Raw genomic sequence first — 14,462 nt, 5'->3', positions numbered from 1 at the left:
CTCACCGATAGCTTCACATTCTAGGCTAGAGACCGTTGTATTCAAAATCTAGTCGGATTCGCTGAAGCATGACACTGTGTAAAGCAATGGAAGTTCAGAAGTAAACACAGCCGATCACGACAGACGATTGCATCAAAAATGTTGCTAAAATTACACTTCAGCAAAATTTTAGACTATCCAAAATATGCAAATCTTGCTCAAAAGATACAGTTGACTCATCGAAATAACTTTCATCCAAATTTCAACATTAACAGAATAAATAACCTCCGGTGTCAAAAATTGCACCGCTGTCCGACCGAAAAACCATAGTAAAGTACTCTAGCATCGAATGCGTAACTATCGTGTGCAAATTCGAAGCTAGAGTTCTCGAGTAAAATATGATATGAAAACACAGGTGAGCAATGTATGAATATGGAGAGGTCAAACAGGTTGTTAATTATTGTCAATATTAATATTTTGCGACATTTATAATGAAAATAATTAACACTGAAGACACCCTATGGCACCTTCTACAACTCATCAAACGTTCGAAATTTGTAGTTACTAACTGATCAGAACCTGACTTCATGTTTACACAATAAACTGCGCTAAAATAAAATCGTCAAATGAATTTTGCAAAAGATAAACTTGTACTGACTTAGTCTTAGTTAATCCTAGAACTCTGGCCATATTATCCGTTTTTACTTCTACTAGGGCCAGAGGTACTTTCATGGAAAAACTTGTTGAGAATTGTTATAAGCCTGGCTCACTGACTTGTAATCAATTGAAACAAAACCACCCAAAACGACACATTAATTGAAGTATCTGTGACCAATATATATATTCTATGGTGTTTAATATCACCAAACGTTGTATTAACGTAACAGATCAAAGTTGTTACATAAACAATAAAACAATGCAATTACTGATTTAGTTACTTAATAAATCTTTATAGCTTTGATGGTGCAAGGTTTTAGTGAATATTCAGAGTTCCAGAGTACTTTAAAGTGATCACGGTGGAGCGCTCATTGAAGCTTGAATTGTAGTTACCACATTACTTGCTGTTCATGTTAAGCTTCTTGACGCTGGAACTGTGATTCAATATCTTCTTAAATCTGCATTATAATAAAGTCATCCTACCATTCAAGCACACAGAAGTGAGTCCAGGAGAGTTTGTGGTTAACATGACAAACTCTTGATGTCCATTAGGATGGCATTCACTGCCAAATCTGGAGACATTTGTCTCCCGTAAATTATGTCACCTATCACACGATGACATCCATTTTGTCAGTCCTCCTATTCCAGAGTTTTTTGTATCATGACGTCATATCTCCTTATGAATATGCAAATTAGAGTCTACTTCTCATTGATATGCAAAGTAAGAGTCTGCTGCCCTCTGGTTGCTGTAACTCATCCATAGAGAATATCTGCTGCCCTCTGGTTGTTGTAAATTATCCATATAGAGGGTGTACTACTAAGTTATCACCTTGGCACCAATTAAGATCATTCTTTCTTTATGATTACTTTTATATAAGTTTTCCTTGCACAATCATATAATATAATAACCAACTTCAATCAACTGGCATGACAAGGGTCAAGGGCGTAACACCACCCCCCTTAAAGGAAAGAAATCTTCTCAAAAGATTTCTTTACATACTTTTTACTGAAATTTTTAAATCATCTAAAGTTACTTCAAAGTAATTTACACTACAAGTTTTACAGTGTAAGAACTAGTTAAATTGTAACCAACTCATTTTTCACAAGTTTTTCATAACACCCAAAATTTTCAACCAAAAATATACTGATCAAAATTTCCATACATAAATTCTGTGGTGTCGAAATAACCTTTTCTTAATTTTCATGGAAATTAAGTTTTTTGAATTAAATGAATCACCATTTCCTGAACTGGTGATTATTACACTTTCAAAACAATATTTCAAACACACTTTTTTCACCACACAATGTTTTCATAAGTCACATTTTAACTAACATTGTGACATAATTCAACCAGGCACTATTATATTCAATATTGATGTACATACATTTTAACATCAGAAAATCCTGTGTCCTTTTATTGAAGGTACACAAAGTATGTACACTTAATATGCTCTTGAAAGAGCATCTGGGATGACATTGTCCTTCCCAGCAATATGCTGAATGTGGAGGTCAAATTCCTGGAGGAAAATGGACCATCTCATGATGCGTCTGTTTTTGTTCTTTAATTTGTGTAAGAAGGTCAGTGGGTTGTGGTCAGTGAATACCAGGATGGGGAATGCAGCGGCGCTAAGGTACACTTCAAAATGCTGAACCGCCAGAATCAACCCAAGGCACTCCTTTTCTACAGTGCTGTAATTTCGCTGGTGCTTGTTGAACTTTTTGGAGTAATAGCACACAGGGTGGTCAATACTATCAGGACCTTCTTGAAACAGCATAGCACCACATCCCACATCACTAGCATCCACAGCCAATTTGAATTGTTTGTCAAAATCAGGGGCAAGCAAAACAGGTGAACTGATCATGATTGCCTTAATCTTTTGAAATGCATCGTTGCATTCATCAGACCACACGAATCTTGTATCTTTCTTGAAAAGATTGGTCAAGGGGCTGGCTATGGTGGAGAAATTTGAGCAAAACTTCCTGTAGTAGCCCACCATGCCAAGAAACCGCATCAAGTCTTTCTTCCCTTTTGGTGGGGATATTTCTCAATGGCTTCTACCTTTGCCTGCAATGGCCTCACTTTACCCATACCAACTTCATGACCTAGATACTTCACTGTTGCATGACAAAATTCACTCTTGAGGAGATTTATGGTCAGGTTTGCCTCTGATAACCTTCTGAATAGCATATCGAGTGCTGCCAAATGCTCTGGCCATGTTTCCGTGTGAATAATCAAATCATCTACGTAGGCTTCGCAATTGTCAATGTCTGATACTAGATTGTTGACCATTCTTTGGAATGTGGCAGGCGCATTTTTAACCCAAATGGCATGACTCGATACTGATACAACGAAAATGGTGTGCAAAAGGCAGATATCTCTTTTGCTCTGTCTGTTAAAGGCACCTGCCAATATCCCTTGAGTAAATCAAACTTACTGACATATTTGGCGTTTCCAACCCTATCTATACAATCGTCTATCCTAGGGATTGGATATGAGTCTGTTTTGGAACACTTGTTGACTTGTCTCATGTCTGCCACAACTCTAAATGAGCCATCAGGTTTTGGGACCATTATGCATGGTGATGACCACTCACTTTTGCTCGGTTCAATTATCCCATTTTCAAGCATGTAATCAATCTCCTGTTTGAGACATTTCATTTTCTGAGGATTGAGCCTATAGGGATGTTGCTTGATGGGTGGAGTGTCACTCACATCAATATCATGCATAGCAGCACAAGTTACTGATGGTGTATCTGGGAATAAACTCTCATCTCTCTGAATCAAAGCTTTGATTTGCTCTTGATGATCTGGTGGCAGATGGGAAACTTTGTCATCAATGTTTGCCAAAACATCTGAATTCTTCAATTTCACATTATAGTCATTCAATTCCACGTCAGGTGGTTGACTACATGTACCTGTGTGCAAGCTTTGCACAGTTGAATTATGTGCAATTTCAGACTCACTGTTTATAGTTTCTCTGGTGTCAGAATTCACAGCCACACACACAGGATTACAATTTGGAGATTCTTCTCTCTCACATACTTCTTTAACATGTTCACATGACATAATTGTGTTTTCTTCCTACGATCTGGGGTTTTCACAATGTAATTCAAATCTCCCTCCCTTGTTTTCACCACATAAGGTCCTGAAAACCTAGCCTGCAAGGGATTTCCCAGAACTGGAAATAACACAAGCACCTTGTCACCTGGATCAAATTGTCTGGATTTTGCATGTTTGTCATACCAAACCTTCATTCTTTGTTGGCCCTGTTTCAAGTTTTGTTTTGCCATTTTTGATGCCCCCTTTAGTCTAGTTTTAAACTTCGACACATAGTCTAGCAAATTGACATCCATGTCTTCACCCAACCACTTCTCTTTGAGCAACTTCAGTGGACCTCTCACACTGTGACCAAACACGAGCTCAAATGGTGTGAATCCCAAAGTTTCTTGCACTGAATCTCTGACTGCAAACAAGAGCAAATGAATTCCCTCATCCCAATCCTTTTCATTTTCAAGGCAGTAGCATTTGGCCATATTCTTCAATGTTTGATGGAACCGTTCCAAAGCTCCCTGACTCTGCGCATGATAAGCAGTTGCTAAATTTTGCTCTATGCCTAATTCTTTGAGAATTTGCTTGAACAATCCTGATGTAAAATTGCTACCTTGATCTGACTGAATGGTTTGGGGCAATCCAACAAGTGTGAAAAACTTCACCAGTGCCTTGACTATTGTTTGAGCTCTAATATTCCTAAGTGGGATGGCTTCTGGAAACCTTGTTGCTGCACACATTATGGTGAGGAGGTACTGATTACCTGAACGTGTTTTGGGCAAGGGGCCTACACAATCTATTATCACCTGACTGAATGGTTCAACAAAAGCAGGAATAGGCTGCAACGGGGCTTGGGGCACCCTTTGGTTTGGCTTCCCCACAATTTGACAGGTACTAGTACAAGACCTACAATAAAGGGCCACATCCTTACTCAAGGAAGGCCACCAAAAATTCTGTAATATACGATCCTTGGTCTTCCTAACACCAAGATGTCCAGCCATAGGACTGTCATGACCTAAAGACAACACTTCAGACCTGTACACTCTAGGTACAACTATTTGATGGACTACATTAAAGTCCTCATCTACCTTTGACTCTGGGGGTCTATATTTCCTCATCAACACCCCATGTCTCCTGTAGAAACATACAGCTTCACACTGCATTTCTTCAGTACTGACTGCTTTTTCCGCAGCTTGTAACACATCTGGATCCACATTTTGCTGTTTTATCAGCTCTTCCCTGCTAATCACATCATGCAAATTTGGCTCTGTGTCAATGTCACTATAACTTGAATCCAATTTTGACCCTTTGTCTAAACTTGGCTCTTTGTCCAACCTGGGACCCTGTGACTTGATCAACTCTTCAGCCTCAACTGCCTTTTTATGCATAGCACGCGTGACTGCACATGACGGAAATATTACACCATTGTAATCCCCACTGTCTTCAAGACATGGTTTATCAGATACTATTGGTTCTGCATGAACTTTATCACTAGCCAAGTCATTTCCAAGAAGCATATCAACTCCTTCAATAGGCAGCTCCTTCCGAACTCCTATCTGGACTGACCCTGACACCAGACTTGACTTCAAATTGACTCTATGAAGGGGCACACTCAGTACCTCCATGCCTATACCTTGTAATAGCACATGGTTTCCAGTAGCACTATTTTCATCAAAATCAAGAGCCCCCTCCAATATCACACTTTGTCCAGAACAAGTATCTCTCATTATTTTGACTGAGATTTCCTCACCGTTTGCATCCAGGGACACAGTGCCATTACTAACAAATGGTCTAAATTCCTCCCTGACTTCATTATAGTCATGTTTTGACTCTATTTTTGGAGGTCCTTCCCCTCCCACACCTTTTACGTTGACCTGAAATAGCTGTGACACAACCCACTCCTTTCGAGCTTTGATTTGAAGGTTTGCCATGCAAACTCCAACAATCCCTTTTCTTGTGCCCAACTTTTTCACAATGAAAACATTTCATCTTTGATTTGTCATCTTTAGCAACCCCAGTGGTGCTCTTGTTATTACCAGCATTGGTACCACTACTCCCCTTTTGTGCTTGAGTATAACTGTGACTCTGTGTGTGACTATAATTACTGTAACCAGAACTCTTTTCTTTGACTTTATACAACTTGTGAGTCATCTGATACTCGTCAGCTTTTACAGCTGCCTCTTGTATAGTTGCCACTTGTTTTTCCTCTAGATACGTTTTTACATTATCATATATGCAGGTTTTAAATTGCTCTATCAGAATCAGTTCTCTAAACTTTTCGAAGCTGTCTCCAACATCCTTGGCTGAGAGCCACTGGTCAAACAACTGTTCTTGTTTTCTCGCAAATTCCACGTGGGTTTGTTCCCCAGACTTTCTTTCTGATCTGAATTTCTGTCTATAATATTCTGGAATAAATTGGTACCCTTTTAGAATTTGTTGTTTCACAATTTCATAGTTGTTAATTTGGTCCGCCTTTAGACTGGCGTATATCTCTCGCGCTTTTCCAATAAATTTGTGTTGGACCAACAACGTCCAGTCCTCTTTAGGCCACTGATGTAGGCCAGCAGTCTTCTCAAAGTGTTGAAAGAACTGATCGACTTCAGTCTCCCTAAATTCAGGCACCATTTTTAGGTGCTTGGCTACATCAAATTTTGATTCTGGTTTTGCCTCAGTTTTGGTTTTCTTTTCCAATTCTTTAATTTGTACCTCTAGATGTTTCATTTCAACAGCCTTTTGGTTTTCTAATTCTTTCATTTTTATTTCATGTTCCAACTCCATTTGTTTCAAAGTGACCTGAAGTTTCATTTCCATTTCACTCATTTGTGATTCTTGTATTTCCACCTTTTTGTCCAAATATGCCACATCAAATTTCTTTGACTTCACAAAATGGTCTATCAGTTTGTTTTTGAAAGCCTGTTTTTTCTCATTTGAGCTCATTTTAGCCCTACATGCTCTGCCAAAACTTGAAGATGAGACTTCTTTAGTGTATCAAACACTTCAAATGTACCTTCTTCAAGAAACGCTTTCTGGATTAAAAGCCATGTTTAGTTTTTAATTTGACATACACTGCACAAATCACTATTTGTAGATCTCTTGTAAACTTGTAACTAACCACAAGATATAATAGGCCCAATTAAACTTGTAGGCCTACAATAAATTTTTGCTCACAAACAGGGTCAATATCAAACAAGTAGTTCATGTACACTTTTGATATACTTTACATAGGCATTACAATATTCATAACACTTTTCAAGTGGGGTGAAAATTTACCATGCCAGCTGATTGACCTTTTGATTTCACTAATTTTGATTTTCATTTTCTATTCCCAAGATGAATTTGCATTTGAGAATATCTCCCGGACGAGCCCCCATGTTATAAGCCTGGCTCACTGACTTGTAATCAATTGAAACAAAACCACCCAAAACGACACATTAATTGAAGTATCTGTGACCAATATATATATTCTATGGTGTTTAATATCACCAAACGTTGTATTAACGTAACAGATCAAAGTTGTTACATAAACAATAAAACAATGCAATTACTGATTTAGTTACTTAATAAATCTTTATAGCTTTGATGGTGCAAGGTTTTAGTGAATATTCAGAGTTCCAGAGTACTTTAAAGTGATCACGGTGGAGCGCTCATTGAAGCTTGAATTGTAGTTACCACATTACTTGCTGTTCATGTTAAGCTTCTTGACGCTGGAACTGTGATTCAATATCTTCTTAAATCTGCATTATAATAAAGTCATCCTACCATTCAAGCACACAGAAGAGAGTCCAGGAGAGTTTGTGGTTAACATGACAAACTCTTGATGTCCATTAGGATGGCATTCACTGCCAAATCTGGAGACATTTGTCTCCCGTAAATTATGTCACCTATCACACGATGACATCCATTTTGTCAGTCCTCCTATTCCAGAGTTTTGTATCATGACGTCATATCTCCTTATGAATATGCAAATTAGAGTCTACTTCTCATTGATATGCAAAGTAAGAGTCTGCTGCCCTCTGGTTGCTGTAACTCATCCATAGAGAATATCTGCTGCCCTCTGGTTGTTGTAAATTATCCATATAGAGGGTGTACTACTAAGTTATCACCTTGGCACCAATTAAGATCATTCTTTCTTTATGATTACTTTTATATAAGTTTTCCTTGCACAATCATATAATATAATAACCAACTTCAATCAACTGGCATGACAAGGGTCAAGGGCGTAACAGAATGCTTGAACGATCCAGTACAAAAGTTGAAAGCATTTTAATGCTTGATTGAACCTGTGAATACAAATGTGTGTCAGGTCGCTAAATAAAACCCACTTTGAGAACACACAATCGTCGGTTATTTCAAAAGATGCATATACTCAATCGCCTTTAAATTACAGAAAACTGAATGATCAGTGTACTAAATCGCTGTCCTATTTGCATGCTGAGCATGCGCATGATTTGCCGTTTTTCAAAAGCAACATGTAATTGTAGGCCTATATCTGACGTCCTGACACCCTGTCATTCAACGTACATGTACACTTGTGCAGTTGTTGTAAACATGGTAAACGACAATATCAATGATTCAGTCTGATGATGAGTAACCCATAGTCTGATGATGAGTAACCCATATATTGTACATACAAACTCAGCTTTACACAATGATTAATTTACATAGGCACAAAAGGCTGTGTTCATGTACCGTTACTCAGCCAAACATACGTGTAGCAGCTAGAGTAGACCCGGGATGTCCTAATCTTGACAATGTTAATTTTCTCAACAAGCATGTACGAACAGCGAAAGTCTAGTCTTCTTAGTTTGTTTAAAACTTAGCCCTTTATTAATAGTTAGACTACACTGGGTTTCAGAGAAGAATGGCAGTCCCTTGCTCAGATTGACGCGAGCCGAACGCCCTGTTAATGAGCGACATACGCGGAGCTTTAAAAGCTTTGTTGTGTTCACTTCAAGACAAGGCGCCCATCATCTGCGCCGACCAACGATTTGAGGCACAATCGGCCTGTTGCTATGATTGTCAGACAAATGATTTACCAAATCAGAACCCCACTTCTGTGTTTGTTTACGCTCTGCACGCTCTCAAAACGTAAACAAGTGCCAGTCTTCGCTGAAAAACTTTGCAATGTTTTAGTAAGCTTACATGGCTTAAAAGTTAATTTATTTTACAAAACATATCATGATGACATTGTGTCTTTTTCAAGTTCAAGTTTTTATGTTCTGAACTTACATCAAATAATCAGTCAGACGCTCAGATGATCTATAGATGGAAAACCCTGGAAAACAATCTCTACCTGATTCTGAATGTGTACACATGCATGCATCGAAATTTCGCGAAATGGACATTCTGGTAGTAATGTCAGCCCTAAAGGTTTGAATAGTTTTTAAAACGGAAAATATCTGTGTTTGATTTGAAAATTGAAATACAAAAATATTGGTAAAATATTCAAGACAAGTTTAGATTAATTCAACAAAAAATGTTGACACAATACCCCTTTATTTAAAGTCTGTAAATTAGCTTAACATTGATTCAAAGAACATTTTTACAAGCAATTATTGGAATAAATTCTAGAAACACAAATAAAAATGGCTGCCTACATGAAGAGAAAATGAACGATCTATATCATGTAAGCTTATAATATAATCAGTATTTTTACTCTTAATTTCCACAATTGCATGTTTATAACGCAACCAGTCTTCACCCGACGTTTTGATTTATCTGTGCACTTCATAAATGAAGAAGTATGGCGGATGATTGGGCAAATTTCGCCAACAATGCAGGCGGGGTAAGTGCGAGTGTAGGTATCCCAGGCAAACCTTAGTTAACACATTTGCTAGTCAGCGAAATTCGCCGATACCGGGGCCCAAACACAAATCAATGCATATTTACATAGAAATTTGAATTTTTTTCGAGAAAAGGCTGGTGAAGGAAACCTACATAAATATGTTTTCTATACTTCACTTGACCCTAGTCCGAATAATCAGACCCAGTAGACTGCCTAACTGGCCTGTATCTCGTTTCGGCCAAAGTACGTCTGTAATACATACCTGTTTTTAATGACTTTGCAACAATGTTTCTATTGTCAGCAATAACAGCTTGCATTCACACTTTTGAGTTTATATGGTGAATTTTCGTACACATCATAAATAAGTGAAATCAGAATATCCTGAAAGGAATTTAGGTAACAAATTCAACGACACTGACCTCGCAACAGCTAATGTTTTCATGTAAACATGGCGTCATTAGACATTTTTAGCCTACGTTTCGTATCCTACTATCGGATCGTTGAGACAACGAAACCTCAATCCCCGGCCTCATTCACGAATTCACTCACCTTCTATACACCACCAGTTGAAATAAAACTCGAAACATCCCATGTTATTCCTCAAAACTACATGCACCTTCATTAATAAAAAATTGAAATCCTAGTAGAAATCCGTTATCGAAAATTGTTTGATATAAAACGTCACCAAAAGTAATTTTTCTGAAGAGTAGATACCGCGTGTCAAAATGGCGGCCGCAGTCGCATCCCCCCAGCTTTGTACCTGTACCCAGGTCACGCTATGTCTACGTGACGAACAGTCAAGGTCAGAGAACAGCGCAACCTGTCAGCTGTCATGACGTAATATAATGGCTCCGCCCAATGAACGGCGCTGTCAATCATCCTTATTGCCTTTGTCGAACAGACTTTTACGCAGGTAAGAGCTCACGCTGTCCTCACTTTTAGGATCGACGAGCATCAGGCCGACACAATCTGGTTGTGTAGGAGACTATCATCGTGATGCCCACGTTGGAACCATTGGATTACGGAAGAAATATTCATACCAGGACTGAAGCAAATGTGGCCATTTCTATGTTTGTACCGGGCAAGTACCGGACATTTTTCAACACGGAGCTAGCGGAAAATACTGCAAATTCGTCCAAGGTAAGCAAAGGGTTGGGGATCGCATTTTTAACTTTGACTAAGCTGTTTCGGAGTTAAGGCACGCTAAAAGTAGACCATTTCGGGGGCTGTATTTGGTGTACATGTGACGTTTTGAAAAGAGTAAAAAAGCGACCACTTATTCGCTATTGCTGAAGTATACCCGCCGAATCATGTACCAATACACAAGGTATTGGTACATGAGATCAGGTATACAGACCCAGAACAAAATATTAATTTCTGACATGATCTTGTACTGGGTCTGAACTGTTTCCATATGAAATCTTGATGGCAAATTGGACAATAGAAGCACATGGTTCTACGTGACAGCTTTTTAATCCCTATTCAGGTTACGTGAATCACGCTATTGTGGACCATCCTTCTGATACTTGAGTGTTTGGACACGCGGAACGGTTTTTGTCTACCTCTCTGTTTGTAAACAAACCAGAAGGTCGAAATCGTCCTCCTCGCCGAATACGAAATTCAGCGTAATAGTACGGCACTAACTTGACCCAAATATATGATTTTTTATGGTGACTGATAATCAAGTCGCATATGGAATTTTAGAGGATTTTGATAGCAGTTCCATTAAAAAAAGCTGCTATCGCCATGAGACTAAGATCTAGAAACACCCTAAATGCCGTTTTGGGGAATTTTGCTAGCAGAATCTTTTTGATGATTTAAGTCAATCTTTGACAAGATATAACTTTGTAACGGAAAGTGCTATGATAGGCATGTTCATAAAATTTTGAAATTTAATAAATTCATCTAAAATTGCTTTCATTAAAAAGAGAATCGTTTAACTTAAAAAATGAGGGGTCAATCATGTATGAAGGCCTATAATTGGCAATGTTATGAGGAAAAGTATGCTCGCCTGAATGTCCCAAAATGGGCCAAATTGTGTGTCCCAGCATTATCAATGGCTTCCTATGTCTTAACACATGTGTACATGTATTTTATGGCTAAATTTTTGAGCACGATGGGCCATTTTACAAAAATGTGCTAATGTTTCATGAAATGTAGCTTTCATTACTTGATAGCATCAAATATTATTCAAATGCAGATTTTTTTAAAATCATGCTAGGTTGGAGTTTTGAGGGTCAAAATCCAAATTTTCTTCATTTTCCTATTGGATTACACAGTTAAGACAGGATCTTGGTGCACAAGTAAGCTTAACGAAGCCCGCCCTCACATGTTCAAAATGTGATCATGTCTAGCTATGACAAAAATGTTTTCAGTTTTGGCTTTCTTTACTCAAGGGCTTTAATTTGATATGTAAAATGATGCAGTTTGATGGCAAATTTGAAATCACCTAGCATACCTAGCGAGTGCATCACGTAACAATTTGTTAACATGTTAAAGCTTATAAATCATAATACTAATTACGGCGTGTCCATCCGTGCATTATCACGTTCGCGGTGCGCTATCGCGGAGTATCAACAGGAGCATCTATGCGTGGGAAATACAACCAATACAAGATCCAACAGAACAGGCTTTTCCATACAGTAGGTTTGTCATCTATATAAAATCTTCCACAGTCTGTGCTCGTCTCCAAACCCCTTCAGACCCCATCTTCGTCCTACCCTGCGTCACTTAAATTCCTGTGCTGTTGATCCCCCTTTTTGCCGCCTGACTCTTTCTAAGAGATCATTTTATCCATATGCTCCCTCGCTTTGGAATTACCTCCCGGAAGCCATCATCAAGTCCACATCCCTTCAGGCCTTCAAATTGGCTGTCCAATCCCACCTCTTTTAGCCAGTATCTTTGTGTATTTTCCCAGCTATTTCCTTTTGCTTCTTTTGTCTGTTTGGCATGTTTTGGTACCTTTTTGTGTTTTTATTTATTCTCTATGTTTGTTTTTGATGTTATTCATCATGTACAGTGTTCGATTTTCATCTATTTTTTTGTGTAGCAAAAATTGCTACTCACTTTCAGATTTGAGTAGCAATTCCAAAATTTTGAGTAGCAGTTTGTTTTCATCATATTTTATCGATTTTTTGTATTTTCTTATCTTCTCACAGATTACTCAATCCCAGTACTCAATGCTTAAAAAATGTTATGCAACTGCAGTGTTGCAGACCGAATGTGGTTCAAAATTCGGCACCTAAACTTCCTAAGCTGATTATCATGTGCCCTTTCTAAACGCAATTTTTCCTTCAGTAATCAAGAGAAGTCCTACATTTTTAGTAGAGAAACTCACTAATTTATTACCTGAAGCATTAAAATAATGTGAGGAATCTATGAAATCCTAAAAATCTTGTATAATTTTGGAAGATTGTCACCAAGGACACACGATATTTCCATCTCACCACTGAACTATACACCATATCCGAGAAAAATAGATAGAGAAGCGACACTCTGTACAAACTGCCTATACCATGCTATACCGCAGTTGAAGACATCTAATACAGCAGAGTGAGCAGACAGTGCATGTACAATGTGATTCTCTCATTTATAATTAGGATTACGTCATTGCCAGAGCTTTGTTTTGTGAGCGGTACAAAGCGTATAAGTCCGCCCACCGCTGTCAATCATTCTAATGAACAAATAAACAAGCTCTGGCAATGACGTAATCCTAATTATAAATGAGAAAATCACATTGTACATGTACTGTCTGCTGTACTAGATGTCTTCCAACAAGTGCCGGAGTGTCGCGGTCCTGACCATATAAACAGTGCAACTTCTATGACGTCATAAAATTAATATGCACATTTTTAGTTATCTGGTAATACATGGAAGTTTTGGTATGCAAAAAAATTTGCATACAAGGGAGGATACTGTATTTAGTTTAATGGCGTAAACATCACGATTTAGAGACTTTTGGGTCATATTTTTGTGGATTATTTTCTTGTAAATAGAATTTATGGAAACATTTTTGACTTCGACAAATGGCAACTTGCAAATGATGGTATATCAGCGTGGTTCACGATCGCAAGTAGGCATTTTTCCCCAATTTTTGGGATCGCATTTTTGCTACTGGTCTGTGTAGTTGAGTAGCAGTTTGTAAAAATGACTCGCATTTTGCGATGCGAATCCAGGTAAATCGAACACTGTTCATGTATAGGCATCCCTTCAATTTATTGCTTGTCAATATTGGGTTTAGCCTGGCGTTTCGCCGAATGTTATAAATAAATATAAATAAATAAATAAAAATGCTAGGTGAATTCAAATTTGCCATCAAACTGCATCATTTTATATATATCAAATTAAAGCCCTTGAGTAAACAAAGCCAAAACTGAAAACCTTTTTTTCATAGCACTTTCCGTAGCAAAGTTACATCTTGTCAAAGATTGACTTTCATCAAAAAGATTCAGCTAGCAAAATTCCCCAAAACGGCATTTCGGGGTGTTTCTAGATCTTAGTCTCATTATGATAGCAGCTTTTTTTAATGGAACTTCTATCAAAATCCCTCTAAAATTCCATGTGCGATTGTCTTATCACCATAAAAAGTCATATATTTGGGTCAAGTGAAGTATAGAAAACATATTTATGTAGTTTCCTTCTTCGGCCAGTTGTTTTAAATTTCTATGTAAATATGCATTGACATTATCAGCGAATTTGGCTGACTGGCAAATGTTTTAACTAAGGTTTGCCTGGCATACCTACATACAGTGAACAATAAACAAGAAATGGAATCCAATGTTAACATATATCTGCACAAGCGACTGATAGCCTAACTTTAGTATTGATGCTTTCAGGCTTTAAATGATAGCAAGAAATGGAAATCGCCCCAAAGGAAAGATTTTAATCGTGAAATTGATCGCCACATCTTATGGATTCACATTATCCTCCGGCGGAACTGTCAAACTGTCAATTACAACGTCTACTAGTGGACTGGTTTTTAAATCCACTCTCA

The 14,462-nt window shown here is 38.0% G+C and overlaps 2 protein-coding genes across 3 annotated transcripts in view; one reads left to right on the top strand and one right to left on the bottom strand.

Annotated features, from left to right (window-relative positions):
• LOC140168061 (hsp70-binding protein 1-like) overlaps positions 1-9,012 on the bottom strand; it is a 114,990-nt gene extending 105,978 nt beyond the window's left edge. Inside the window, exon 1 of the mRNA XM_072191364.1 lies at positions 8,914-9,012. The gene's annotated coding sequence lies outside the window, so the exon portion shown is untranslated. The remainder of the gene's footprint in view (positions 1-8,913) is intronic.
• A 262-nt stretch (positions 9,013-9,274) lies between these two features.
• Positions 9,275-14,462, top strand: part of LOC140168059 (uncharacterized) — a 73,195-nt gene continuing 68,007 nt past the window's right edge. The window contains exon 1 of one of the 2 annotated variants that reach the window (XM_072191362.1): positions 9,275-9,469. In XM_072191362.1, coding sequence (XP_072047463.1) covers positions 9,428-9,469 — 42 coding nt within the window. In that variant the 5' untranslated portion in view covers positions 9,275-9,427. The remainder of the gene's footprint in view (positions 9,470-14,462) is intronic. The other variant, XM_072191363.1, reaches the window with a different exon arrangement.

The sequence above is a fragment of the Amphiura filiformis genome, chromosome 13 (assembly GCF_039555335.1).
Source record: "Amphiura filiformis chromosome 13, Afil_fr2py, whole genome shotgun sequence".
NCBI lineage: Eukaryota > Metazoa > Echinodermata > Ophiuroidea > Amphilepidida > Amphiuridae > Amphiura > Amphiura filiformis.
This window is presented reverse-complemented; position numbering and strand designations above follow the sequence as displayed.